Genomic DNA, 14,775 nt, shown 5'->3' with positions numbered 1-14,775 from the left:
GCGTCAGTTTGTGCAACTGTGCAACTGCAACTTTGGTTGTGGGTAGTAAGCGAGGCCACGTCTGTTTTTTTTGCATCAGTGCACCCGAAGAAACATGGAATTCGGTGTAAGTCTAATGCTGCATTTTTATATCAATGATGTTACAGTTTCTTGCCTTAGTCTATTGTATACCCCATTGCTGTCGGTGGGAGCAGAATCAGAATCAGATTGGTCTTTCTTTCTCTCCATAATCTAAATGTCGTGAAACATATATTCATTGTGAGTAAAGAATCAGCATGACAAGCAGTGAGACATCATCTCTCCGGCACTTCCCAACTGTCACCCACAGAGGGCCCCCCTGCTCATCCTTTCAGACTCACAGGCAAGTGAACAAAGAAGCTGTATAGAGCAAGCAGCGCTGGTGCTGTCCCCTCTGCAATCCCCATTACATCCCATTCCTGCTCTTCCCATCTCCACGTTTTGCATTCCAGCCTTTTCACTTTCTGTGGATCAATGGGTGAACACATTTGATTCTTAGCTCACATACACTGCTGCTGGATTGCTCTAGTAACAAGTGAGCTCTTTAAAGCCCCTGTCTTTTTCTCCTCTCCCAAGAAAAGAGAAATCATTAATCTCTGCCTTGTCTTTTATTTATTAATTTTTTAAAAAAACAAAAAAAACCTTTTTACCCACATTGTTTTTTATTTTTATCCTGCACTGGGGACATGGGACTCTGCTACAGATTTATTTTGTGCACCTGGATCTAATTCTGGAGGATTTATCTTTGGATGATTTTCACTGGGACCTTCAGCCCTGCACCCTACAAGCTTTCCCCGACTTGTTTTTGAGGGGGGGTTACTCAGGGCTGATGCTGAACGGGACTAAAATTAACTTTGTTTGCTTGAAGCCACCAAGGAACCAGGAATATTTAAGGCAATCAGGGTTGAGTGTGCGTGCATGAGTGTGCTTGGGAATTGGGACAGAAATCGGGAGGTGTTTGCTGAAATATGGAGAATTGTCTTGGATTTTATTCACTACCAAAGCTGGTGCTTCTTCTGTATGGATTGACTCTGCTCAGCCTAAATCTCCCGGTATCTGGTAAGTACAAGCTCCAGCATTCCGTTCCATCCCCAGCCTAGGCAACGGGACCTTAGTGTGGCTCTCAGAGGAGAGATTTCATAGCATTTTCTGCACTTTGCTGGTTTGGAGAAGGAATGGCAGATTTGATTTCTCCTTTAGCTTCACATGGATCTCATTTTTCTGAAGCAAATCAATGCTGCGGTATATAAAGGGGAAAAACACACACATACATATTAACAAGCCGTAGAGGGGAAAAAATGCAGCTCAGGCACCTGCAGGATCTTATAATGAATTATTAAGACCCCCATCCCTAGAGATGGAAGAGAAGAAGTGATATTTTAAAGACAGAAGTAAATAATTTAAAGATTTGGTTTTGTAAACCATTCCACCAGCCAAGTGATGTATGTTTCACAGCCTCTCTTTATCCTGCAAGATTTTGGAAGAGAATAGTGGCTTTCAGCCAAATATTACTATTTACGTACAGTAGAGCGTGGTTTATAATAGGGCACAGAGGGATCTGGCGAAAGTATATAAAGTTGTGCATGCCAATTCACACTATTAAACTCATGGGGCAGTGGCAGAATGGGGCTTGCTCAAGGTTTCACATGTTACAATGGGATGTGTGTATCTCATCATGCCGTGTAATATAAGGGATCTCTTTATTGCCCAAACATGCTCTGCAATGCTAATGCTTTATCACTGCCCCGTCCCTCATTTATTCATGGCTTGAATTCATCTGGAATGTTCATTAGTGTATTTAATAGGAAGGTTTCTCAGGGACTTGAATGTCAAGTCAAGCAGCGAATAAGACAGAGAGCTTGGATGCACCTGCAAGTCATTTCTTCTAGGTGCAGCGTACAGTGTTTATAGTTCTGTGTCACTGAGGGTTGGGGAGGGGTTAATGGTGACAATATATACCGGTTTGCATTTTGTGCTTATAGCGCAAAAAAACTGCATGGCTTGTGTAGCTGTAGAAGCAAAGGCAATTGACAAGTCTATCCGCATGGTGCTGAAGTGGACAGCGACCAGCTTGGAACAGCTGTAGTAGAATTCTACTGCTCAGTGCAGTGCATGTGATAGTGTAATGCAGCAGCAGCACGCACACATGGTTTTATTATTAAAAAAAAACATCTGCTGGTGGGTAATCAAATGTAAAAGTTAAGGGAACTGGAAGCAATCATTGGCATCCAGGCTTGGGTAATGTTTAATCAAGCCTTAAAGGTAGCAGAGCTTCTGTTTGGCCTCTGCTCATTAATCTTTACACTCCCAGCCCTCCTTCTAGTAAGCTATTTTCTTTTCTCCCAGCACTGCGAGAGCAGGGGGAGGGAGAAGTGATAGTAATGAAAGGAAGGCACTAGTAGGAGGTACCCACTAAAGGGGACCTTTGGTACAATTGCAGCTCTTTCACTCAAACTTCCTAGCATTGAGGAGGCACAGCGATGGGCACTGATTTGCAAGTCAATTCAGCCTTTTGTCTGATTTGTTCCATATAAATGGTCAAAATAGTGTCTAGTTATAAAAAAAAGGAAATTGAGATGAGACTGTTTATTATTATTATTATTATTATTATTATTAACGATAATTTAAATGGCAGGACATTCTTAACATGACCACACAGACACAAAGTCCTCTGGGTTAACATGTATGAGCACAACCATTTAATTGAAAATGATTATTCTTTTTTAAATGTGTTTTTTATATTAATTATACCTTGGATATAGTGGGGAACACACATGGGCATCAGACGTGGGGCAAAGTTGTGAGAGTTGAGTATTATTAACATATATTTGAACTGCAATTACAAGCCAAATGAATCTCTATAAAATCTCTATGACTTTCTACCCCACGTGAATTGTGGCTCAATTAGTATAGGGAGTTGAAGCCAGATATGAGCAAAAGGAAATTTCCCTCTATTGTTGAACTATAAATGACTGAGGGAGGGTGATGAGAGCTGTAGGACTGGAGGCTGGACCTCCCCAGTAAAAGGTTTCGCATTTACACAATATATATATAAGATGGTGTATTGCTGATATTGGCAGTTGCAAATAAGCCCAACGTTGGATGTATTTGCCTTAATTATAGGGATACTGCTCATTAATCAAATAATTCAAATTTAGTCCAATGTTTCACATGTGACCCTAGAAATACAGGTTGGCTTGGTACTTGGGTTCCGCTTCATTCATTTGCACTGGAATCAATAGCAGTATGCTTGCTGTAGCATTTCCATGTATTTATTATCCCCTGCTAAACACAAAGCCAAAAAAATGCAACGTGGTATAGTGAATTGATTTTATGACCATGTTAGTGGCGTTATAGAGGGGGAGGTTGGCCTTGATGGAAAGGGGGGCAATGGCCCCAAGGCTGGTTTAATTTGAATGATTTAGCCATTAGGGAAGGCCACTGGCTGCCGGTGGGAAGCTTAGGCTGACGGCTGGCTCCCTTGAGGAGCAGATCTGTCAGTCACCATGAAGTTGGGAGCCCCATAATGCAGTGCAGCCGTCACACACATGCCAGTGATTGACACCCATGCCTTCAAACATGGAAAGCAGCATTTGAGTGCTTTCTCCCTTACTGCCTGGGTAGCGCTGCCCAGATCGGTGTCATTTCTAACATTATCAATAGGATTAATTTTCTACTTGATTAAAGGGAAAAAATGACCAACCCATCATTGGTTGAGCCAATTATATTGAGATAGAAAGGTTCCTTAGTCATTTGTTCTATGAGATTTTGCATGAAAATTTAGGCAATACGGTTCATTTTACTGTTTCTTTAGCTACCAAATGAATCCTATTTTTGACTCCCCACCCACCAGTGTTTACAGCTTCTGATACGAGATCTTTATTTGTGCACAAGTCATTCACCCATACTTTTAAATTCTATGGTAAAGCAAGCCTGGTATCCCCATCTGAGAGAGAAAAAAAATACACAAAATAGGGTTGTCCAACTGGCAGATGGTAAACTACAGCTGCCAGGGTTCCAAGACAACCAACTTAAGGTTGAACAGGTATAAAGTCTCCCTGCAGGTTGGATGTATCTGGTGATACTACTGGATTGGGTCTTTGATCTAACATACCCTTCATACTTTTACCTACCCTGCTTACACACTACTGTAAATATGTACCCCCTGGCAAGTACCAATCAAAGCGTGTATTACGTGTATAAACATGTATTAATGCATGCCTAAATCCATCCCTAAAAAAGATCTATATTATATACATAGTGGGTCTTTATAAAAATAACTCAACTTCTTGTTGTAAGACTTCTTAAAAGATCCTGCATTGTATACTACTGCAACAATTCTAGAGCTAACATTTTCTACCCAGAATGCTTTGCCTAATGACTAGCTATTGCATTGCAATTTCACAGAAATTTGCTAGATGAATGGCATTTTATAACTAAAGTACATTTGAATAAAACTACCTGTGTGTTTTCTAATATAGTTCTCTTGAAGGGGAAAGTCAAACTGGTGGTCTTCCATCTTTTGGTTAAGGTTGCTGAAAAATTAGTTTTGCTCTAATGGAAGCTGGAAGAGAGAAGATTGGGCATCTGTGCTCTAGAGTTTAGAAAATGTATGGCCAGGAAGACTGATCTGGTGATTCTGTTAATTGAAAGGCCCATGGCCAGCACTCGAATGTAGGGCGCAGTTTGACATTTATCTGAATGGAATCCTCCTGAACTTAGAAGTCACTGGCACCTTCTACCAGAAAATCTTGGCAGTTTTTGACATGGGCCTAAGGCAAGAGGGCCCAGTCAATAATCCCAGAGGCTTTATGCATTGGATTCAAAATTTGGTTCAAGAAGCACCGTCAGGGCCGGAACTAGGGGTAGGCGGAAGAGGCAGCTGCCTAGGGTGCACTGATAAGGGGCGCTGGTCAGCTATCTCTAAAACTGTCTTCTTCCTACCACTAGTCTGTGTTCTCACCCCTCAGTCTTACTCCCCTTCCTTCTCTGTCACCCTCCCCTCCATCGCTCTCCCCTCCGTCCCCTCCTTTCCTCTCCCCTCCCTCCTCTTCCCTCTGTAGCTCCCCGCTCTCCCCTCCTTCCTCTCCCATCCATTGCTCACCCCTCCCCTCCTTTGCTCACCCCTCCCTCTCCTCCATCGCTTTCCCCTCCCTCTCTCCTCTACCCTCAGTTGCTCTTCCCTCCGATGTGCTTTCCCCTCCGACGCACTCTCCTCCCTCCCTCCCCTTCATCGCGGTCAGCACTCATGCACACTTGGGGGGGGGTTGGCCGGCCGGTTTACCTAGAGCGCCCAGCCGTCCTGGCCCGGCCCTGAGCACCGTGTTCTTAGACCCCAGACCCAAAAGATTTATGAGGCCCAAAGACTTTCAGGAATCATTATTCTGGTACTGACTTTCCCTGGCTTCTTTCTTTATGAATTGATTGACTGTGATGCCTACTGTCCAGTATGCTAATGAATTCATCCAGTGATCCCCAACCAGTGGTCGATTCTCCCAGTGGCCTCAAAGTAGATGCTTCTTGGCTTGAAGGCAAGTTTTAGTTACTTAAAAACCATATGTAATGCCAAACAACACCTCCTATTGGCTACCAGTCCAAATAGGGGCTACACAATAACCCCAAATAAAGCTTTTGTTTTGGCACCTTTTTCCATGCTTGAGTTGCTCTCCAACTTATTTTACATATGAATGTGGCTCAAGGGTGACAGGTTGAGGACACCAGACTTAGGCCAAGAGTGGGCAGGTCTATTCTTTTTCATTATGCGTTGCTACCAGGACAATGCCTTTTGTTATTCGTCCCCACTTCTGCCACAGAGTTACTTTTTAAAAGACACCTCTAATCACTTGTATATACACTCTCCTTGTTTTCTTCCAAAGGGGTGAATGTTTTATGTAATCAATAAAAACCACTTGCTCCTGCATTTCCCATATCCAAAAACCCCCAGCCACCTTCTTTTTCTGCTTAAAATTCAGATGCAGTCTTTAATGGGAGATGTTCCACTTACTTTCCTTAGACTTGTGCTTTCAATGCCATTTGTAATGCTAGATAGTTTTATAGATATTTCTAACTGCTGCATCCGACACTGGATAGGAATTTTGTGAGCCCAGTTAAGAATAAAAAGAAGCCTCACAATTTCCATAAAGTACTGTGTGTGTAATATCAAGGCCTCCTTGTTTTACAAGTTCGTATTTCTTGTAGCACCGAAATTTATGGATGCATTCTCCAGCCAATGTGTTCATAAGCACTGGCACTGCCTGTTACAGTCTAGAATGACTTTAGTGGGATATAGAATGAAAACAAGGGAGTTGTTGGAAGCTTCTCTATCTTGAGTTGGCTCCCAAACCGGCTCTCTCTACAGAAGAGCTTCCAAAAATAAATCAGAATGAAACATGCAAATCTATTAAATTGCCCTGCAGGCGTTTGTGTGTTGTTCAGAGAAGAAAAGGCACAAATGGACCAATTCTACACGGTTAACAAACCATTGTAGTGGGTGCTAGCTAACAAACAGTGTTTTCCAAACACAACAGGCATATTAGTGAGGCTTATGTGTCGTGGTGGAGCTCCAGATTTGTATAAGAGCTCTCTAAAGGGAATGTGAAATGCTGTGGTAGACAGGATATAGGTGCATATAGTTCATTTGCAAGTGAACCTGAGCAACGGACATGTTTAATAAAGGGCATTTTGGGTTAAATCACTGCCAGCAGGGTAATGTGTATTCATTAAAAGGTCATTAAAAGGGATGAGCAGGGGGAAAATGTATGGATACTGTTTACAGAATTATGCAATTGACATAAGACAGAGCCTGACAACTGGAAGGAAGGTGATTGAGACATTAAGGGGCACATTTACTTAGCTTGAGTGAATGAATAGAAGAAAAAATACTTTGAATTTCGAATGTTTTTTTTGGCTACTTTGACCATCGAATGGGCTACTTCGACCTTCGATTACGACTTCGACTTCGAATCGAACGATTCGAACTAAAAAACGTTCGTCTATTCGACCATTCGATAGTCGAAGTACTGTCTCTTTAAAAAAAACTTCGACTCCCTACTTCGCCAACTAAAACCTACCGAACATCAATGTTAGCCTATGGGGAAGGTCTCCATAGGCTTTCTAGCAAATTTCTGATCGAAGGAAAATCGTTCGATCGATGGATTAAAATCCTTTGAATCGTTCGGTTCGAAGGATTTAATCGAACGAATTGCGCTAAATCCTTCAACTTCGATATTCGAAGTCAAAGGATTTAACTTCGACAGTCGAATATCGAGGGTTAATTAACCCTCGATATTCGACTTTAAGTAAATGTGCCCCCAACTGTCATAATGCAATGGGTCTCATATGTGGAGATCCCTTACCAGTAACAGAACCCCATTATATGCAATGTTGTCGCCCCTGCTATTCCAAGGGAGCTGGCTTTGTTGTCAGACTGGGGGTACGGGGCCCACAAGGTCAGCTATTTCTGGGCTTCCCACACCTGCTTCATTCTGGTTGGCCAGCTGCAACCCCCCCCCAATACCTCTGAGTTTTCCTTTGATGCCAAAAATGGGGGCCTTAAGAAAATTGATTTAGAAAAAGAAACCCCTCCAAATAGCTATTCCTATGTCAATACCAAGTTAATTGAATTGTTACACAATTCATTAAAAGCCAAATAATTCATGACTGGAATTATTAATAAAAAGATAAAGTGCTGTGCATTTATTGAAAAAAGTGCTAGTGCAAATATGTGCTTAGAGATAAAGCAGCCGCAAAAGCTTCTACTAATAAATACAATTAATCCAACTAAATATAACTCCACCAATTCATCCAGAAATTAACTCAATACAGGCTTAAATTCATTAGTTAATTATATAACCAGGCTAGGATGATTAATCGGTGATTAAAAATTGATTTTCAATTCATTCAATATGTACAACCAAGTGCAGGGCAATAAATATTGTGAAAAAAGAACCTTGGTAATTGATTTAACTAATTAAAAAAGGGAAAAATTAAAAAATGGCCAAAGTTCCGTGTGGATTAAAAGGTCATGTGGTCACCATCCAAAGATAGAATAATTCATAGAAATTGGAAAAAAATAGCTGGTAGAGTTGTCCCGTAATCTAACTGCCTATTTTGTTTCTAAAGCCTGGGACACCACAAAGTTAAGGCAGGACAGGGTAACCAGGGTGCTGCTATTTGCTGCCCCAAGATAGTACAGTAAGAGGGTATAGCTTATTCTGTGCCCAGAACATTCCTTTCTGTGTTTGTATTCATACACGTGGGCAGGACCTGCCCGAAATAGTAAAGTTGGATGTAGCTTATTATGCAGTGAGGATATAGCTAATTAATCTCATGTATATTTTTACTTATGGGTAGGAGCTGCCATATTGTTTCCCTTAGACAGTACAGTATAAGAGTATAGCTTATCATGTGCCCAGAACATTCCTTCTCTGTTTATTTGTATTTATACTTATGGGTGCGAGTCAGAAGAACTTGGTTGCTCTGGGCCCCCTTGCAAAAAGTCTTCTGAGGGGACCGGGCATGATTAGCTCCACCTCCTTTAGCTCCCCTCTCTCCCTGCTCATGACACAAAGGTTGGAGAGGGGACTACAAAGCAGAAGACCCCATGGTCCTGACTCCCTGCTACCATGGGGTCTGCTGTATAGCTACTTATGCCACTGGTGGGAGCTGCTGCAACTGAATCCCCTTTTCAACACTACGGGCAGATTAACTAAGGTTTGAATTGTAAATTCTAATTTTCAAATTTTTTTGGACACTCGACTGGACACAGGAAACTCGAATTTAAAATCAACTTGAATGTGAGATTTATCATACCTCGACCCTGGAAACAGTTCTAATTTGACACTCCGACCACCTAAAACCTGCCGAGTTTATGTACAAGGTCCGTTGAACCTCGATTCTCGATTCAAATTTGATTTGGATTTCCAGGTCGTCCCTATTCGACCGAATGTCAGATGTTCAAGCTTTTTCTTAAATAATCTCCCCTTTCGAGTGGTGAGTACGTTTGAATTAATTAGAGTTAAAAAAATTCACATAAATAAGTTCCACCTTTGATAAATAACTCCCTACCTGTAGTAGTGAACTTTAACCCATTTGCAAAAGTTTACTACAATCTCCATAACTAGCAATGACAAAACTGATTGTGTGTGTGTGTGTGTATATATATATATATATATACTGTATATATATATATATATATATATATATACATATACAGTATATATTTCACATATATGCTTTTGGTGTTCATAGGGTCTCAAAACTAGGGATCCACCGAATCCAGGAGTCGGTTCGGTATTCGGCCAGGATTCGGCCTTTTTCAGCATGATTTGGATTTGGCCGAATCTAAACCGAATCCTAATTTGCATATGCAAATTAGGGGTGGGAGGGAAATTGCGTGACTTTTTGTCAGAAAACAAGGAAGTAAAAAATGTTTTCCCCTTCTCACCCCTAATTTGCATATGCAAATTAGGGGTGAGAAGGGGGTATTCAGCCGAATCTTTCGTGAAGGATTCAGGGGTTCGGCCGAATCCAAAAAAGTAGATTTGGTGCATCCCTACCCAAAACTGATTTGAGCATGAGGACAGACATACTTTTTTCATCAACTACATTTCGGTTTCCTCCTCTGTTATCAACAGAATATCCGTTTTTTTTTAACTCATGTCAGAAATAGCAAATTAAAGTCATTCTTACCCAAATAGTAGAAGCCTTGAAGAATTGGAAACATATTTCTAACCTTTCCCTGGGCAAGAAAACGGAGATGAAGGATAGGTAGAAGAAAGATGTTTAAGTCGCTCTCATGTGCCGAGCTCGCTGTCCCATCTCTAAGAAGCTGAAATTCCGCCACCTAGAAAGAAAGCGGAAATGTGCTGTTAATACATAATTCATTGTGTTCTTTATAGATTTGGAAGTAGCCCATAGAATTCCCCAGATAGGATAATTGGTAACATAAATGAATAGTGAGTTAAAGCAATTTTCCTGAGCTGTGTGCTGTATGATATACAGATGTGAAATGCAGCCACGAATAGAGGCTTTCAAGTTCTGCGACCGCAACTAAATTAGCTTGATTATATTTTCTTCATCCTTATCTCAGGCTTCTACACATTGGCGCCGTAATGTGTTCTAAGCCTTCAGAATATATTCAGATCACAAAAATCCAATGATTCTGTAGCTGGCTCTAGCTACAATTCCAAGTCTAGTGTAGACCTCTTAGACAAAGAAGATATTGCACTAGAGACATAAAAAACACTGTAATATCAAGGGCCCAACACCCAATCTCACAGGCAGGGGCTGAGGGATATCAGTAATGGTGTCAGTAAAATTACATTCTAGACATAAATATCAAACCTCATTGATTAATGAATTGAGATTGGACCAATAATAGCCAATCATTTGCAGTTTTGATTAGTGATCCCATTGTTTTGGCCCAGATATGACGCAAGGGTTAGACATGAATTCACCATGTGTACTACTGGTCTTCAGCTTCCGCCCTAGTGCCCTAAACATTATAAAAAGTTAAGATTGACTGTGCCTTATTCCACATTTCTGAAATGAAATAAAGTTGAAATTGAGTTTTTTTCAACTTTGTTCTTCTCAGCTCCAACATTATAGTTATTAATCTTCGTCTAGGTCCAGTAGGCGATGAAAGATGACATCCAACCGTAAGTCCATTATAGGTCCTTCTAGAAAAGGAATAGAGATTTCAAATCCAATTTTTTTCAAGGTTATAAAAGGGTTTGACATAACATAAGCATGTAATAGTCCTTGGCTAATTTGATATACTGTAGTGATCCTATTGGTGCAAATACTGCAATGCGTAGTGTGTATAGAAACTTCCGGAGCAGTGGTTGGTTCAACAGGATTGCCCATGGGTGGGATGCCCGCTGCGTTCTTCTGTTACGCATGCCGCGTGAATGACGTGCATCCACCGCTGCTTCCGGGTTTAACATTGCAGCACATTACGTCATCGTGCGCTGGCGTGAAATATTTAAAGGGCTCACACACTAGTGCTTATTGACCAACGTAGGTCTATTCTCATAGTTCCTGGGTGTGTTTACGTTGTATTCTCCCTAATTTCTGACCCTGCCTGACTCTGACCAAGCATCGTCTGCTGCCCGTCCTGATCTTTTGCCTGTATCTTGAATACTCTATCGGATCCTGACTATTACCGCTTACTGTGAACCAACCCTGCCTGTGACCTGGACTACGCTCTTGCCTTCCAATTTTGTGCTGTAATTTCCTGATTGGTATCGACCCGGCCTGTCCCTGACCACGCTCCTACTCTCCATTCCTGTTTACACGTACGGTTCCCTTGCTCGTCCAGAACTCTCTCCCTTGTTCTCCCGCAATAAGACCTGATGGCATCAGAGAAGCTGAGGGCTCCACCTGAAGTCAAAGGCGGCTGCTACAGGCAGAAGAGCAGGTTTAGACCGGAAACTTGGAGTTTGTTTTCGGTATGTGACTCCATACGTCACACCTTCTCAGTGGTTGAACTTGTTGTGAGAAATTCTTTTAGCCCATGACAAGGTTGCAAATAAATGTGACCTTATTTATTATTAAAAAAAAGCAAAATGTAATCGGATCGAGGACACATTTGATAAAATCAATCGAAAACCCAAATCATACCATTTTTTTATGAGTTTTTTCCTGAATCATACGATTTTTTCTGTCTTTTTCCTGATTTTTTGGGGATTTTTGCCAGAAAAGTCAGAAATAGTTGGATTTTCTCGGCTTATTCCAGTGCAGAACACAGAAACTTCCAAATAGGATACTGACCTCTCCCGCTGACTTATATACAACCTTGGCAGGTCTGAGATGCCGGATTTATGGATTCGTAGTATTTGCAGCATCAGATTTTAATAAATCCAGAAAAATTTGAGGTTTAAATAAATAGTGTTCACCCTTTAATCCTACTCTCATTGGTCTTAATTTGAAAATTCAAAATGAGCAACTAAGCATTCTCCTCAAATCTCCCCCTGCTTGAACCTTAAGGCTAAACCTCACCCCAGACACTGTTTCAGGTTGGAGGGGCAGCCATAGGTCCAAGAACCGCTGTTGTAAAATGTATTGCGAATGAACTCAATACATGGAACAAATACATTTCTAAAATGTGATGTTTTTTTCAGGACTCAAGAACATGAGGATACATTTGATGGATAAATGAATACATGCTGCCCATAACTGAAATAGTTGATTATTACGAATAACAAAAACTTAACAAAAAAAATAAAAATAAAAAAGACCCAGCTTTACTCTAAAACCATGACCAGACACACGGGATGATTATTGAGTTTTACTGAAACATTGCATTTTCGCTGACTTCACCATCTGACGCACCCAAGCGCAACGAGTAATGCTTTTAAGATAACTAGCTTTAGAAGGAATCCAATTAGAGCGGGATATTTCTGAAATTGGCCTAATTAAGTGCCTTCTCTCCAGTCGTTTAGAAAATATAACTTTCCCCTACAAAAAAGATCTCAAAGGGAAAAATTGTTCTGCTAGAAATGTCTTTGATATTCATACAGTTTTAAATCTGTTTGTTTTGTTCTGTTTGTTTTTGGGTGGATACGAGGTGCAGGTATTCACTGAAATGGAGCTTCTTTTTTCAAAGGAAGTGACAGTGACCCCCAGATTAACTCCAAGTGGGTATTTTCTTGCATTTTATTTACAGCACTTTTCAATTCAGCACAACAGATGCAACAAACAAAATTAAAGTTCCTTTTTCTGAAACCAGACCAGACTGATACACTGGCATTCATAATATAGACAGAAACCATAGTGCCCCAGTGGCTAAATTATTCCAGGGAAAAAAAAAACAAATAACATGTTTACCCTCTCCCCTCATCTGCCCCCCCCCCTTACTTTCTTATTTTTACTTTTTTGGACAGAGATCTCACTCATAGCCCTTCCTTTTAACCAGAGGTGATGCCATTGTGTCATTCTCCACATTTGCTCTAAAGAATTCTCCACATTTTTACAGTCTTGGAGAGATATCCCTTCCTTTAGAATGTATCCAGTGACTGTGCCAAAATGGATATACTGTTTCAATAAAGATGTCAAGGATTGTGTAGGGGGCTCTTCCGGAGGCAGACTGGGCGTAGAGCAGGAACAGGACTGGAGCAGGAACAGGTCCAGGGCAAGACAGGGCAGGATACAGACTAGGCAGGGACGGCAAGGAAGAACAAGACATTGGTCAAGGGAAAAGGCTAGAACAGGAACCCAGCTAGGGGCAATGCCACAGTGCTTAGGAAGACCAATGCTCCGGCTTCGGTGGTGAGGAGGGCTGGCCTTATATAAGGTAGGATCAGCCCTGATTGGCTGACCCAACCCATCAATTAGGAGGCAGGGGTGAGATGGCTAATCCTGAGACCCAGCCGAAGTATAAATAAGAACTTGCTGACTGCTCTCCTGGCCTGGTTGTTACGATGAGCAGCCAGTAACCAGGAGGTCTTAGGATTGAACCCCAGCAGAGCCTGACAAAAGATAAAGGAACCACTTAATTCAATGTTGATAGTTTTGTTTGTGTTTTTCAAATGAATATAAGAGTTCTTCTGCAATTCTGAATTAACATTTTCATTTCCATTATTCACTACGGCTATCAGCCTACCTAGGCTTGGCCAAGGTTTTAAGAAAACTCTTTTTAGCCACTTTGTTCCAAGATGTCCTGTCTTACAAGGTTAATCAGATATATTCACTGTTTAAAGTGTAACCTTAAGCTCTTCTAAAGTTTAGTGGCCCAGCAAATATTTCAGAGTAATGAAAGGGATTAAGATAACAACCATAATGATAATAGGCAGCCAATCACTATAGCAAGTTTCCTTCCTGCTACTAAATTAGTATGAATGTGAATTCTCTTAAACTTGTCTCAAAAATGGAAATTGTCTCAGTGTCTCAAACATGCAATTACTAATTACTAATGTTTCGTTCGTTTTCTTGGAATTAATATCTGCAATTAAGCACCAGTGTTAACAAATTAGATGTACTGATACATATTATCACGTAGTAGAGATTATTAATACACCCATAACCTATTCCTGGGGGCAAATTCACTAACTTGTGAAAATTCGCCAGCGCTGGCTTCGCGCACATCGCAACACTTCGCCAGGCGTAAATTCGACTGAACAACGCTAATTCACGAAGATCCGAAGTAGTGCACAGGGTACCGAACGCTGGCGAAATTACGCCAGCAAAATTACGCTCAGCAGTTCGAAGTTACGCTAGCATTGGCTAATTAGCATACGGCGTGCAGTTAAAGTACAATGGCCGTATATGCTGCAGCAAATACATTACACTACACAAGGCCAGGGAACCTTAATAACATTAAATAAAGTTGTTATATTGCCCTACACATGTGCCCACAGTATAGTTTAGGTGCCATATGTTAGTAAATGTAGAGGGGAAGGAGGATACCCGAAAAAAACATTTACGATCTTTTTCAGTCTATCTCCCTTTAAATAGGAAAAAACGTTTTTTTGAGGAACTCCTATCTACTCTATTGCACTTCGCCTGGTCTGAGGTAACGAAAGCAAGTCTGGCGATAGAGGTAACAGTCAGTAAAATCAAAATCTTAGTGAATTTGCGTAGTAACGCTCTTTCGCCAGACCGAAAATCCGCCTGGCGTTAGAGTGCGAAGTTGTGCCAGAGTCTATCTCCTTGGCGAAATTACGCCAGCTACCGTTAGAAAATCGGCGAAGTGCCGAAATGATGAATTTAGAAAATCGGCGAAGTGCCGAAATGATGAATTTTTGCCCTTTAGTAAAT

At 41.1% G+C, this 14,775-nt stretch overlaps 1 protein-coding gene across 1 annotated transcript in view; it reads left to right on the top strand.

Moving 5' to 3' along the window:
• The first annotated feature begins 371 nt into the window (after positions 1–371).
• dcc.S (DCC netrin 1 receptor S homeolog) overlaps positions 372–14,775 on the top strand; it is a 479,548-nt gene continuing 465,144 nt past the window's right edge. Inside the window, exon 1 of the mRNA XM_018244588.2 lies at positions 372–1,077. Within this exon, the coding sequence (XP_018100077.1) occupies positions 987–1,077 (91 nt within the window). The 5' untranslated portion in view covers positions 372–986. The remainder of the gene's footprint in view (positions 1,078–14,775) is intronic.

Source organism: Xenopus laevis, chromosome 1S (genome assembly GCF_017654675.1).
Source record: "Xenopus laevis strain J_2021 chromosome 1S, Xenopus_laevis_v10.1, whole genome shotgun sequence".
Lineage (NCBI taxonomy): Eukaryota > Metazoa > Chordata > Amphibia > Anura > Pipidae > Xenopus > Xenopus laevis.
Note: the sequence above shows the minus strand (reverse complement) of the source record. Positions and strands in the feature narration are given on the sequence as shown.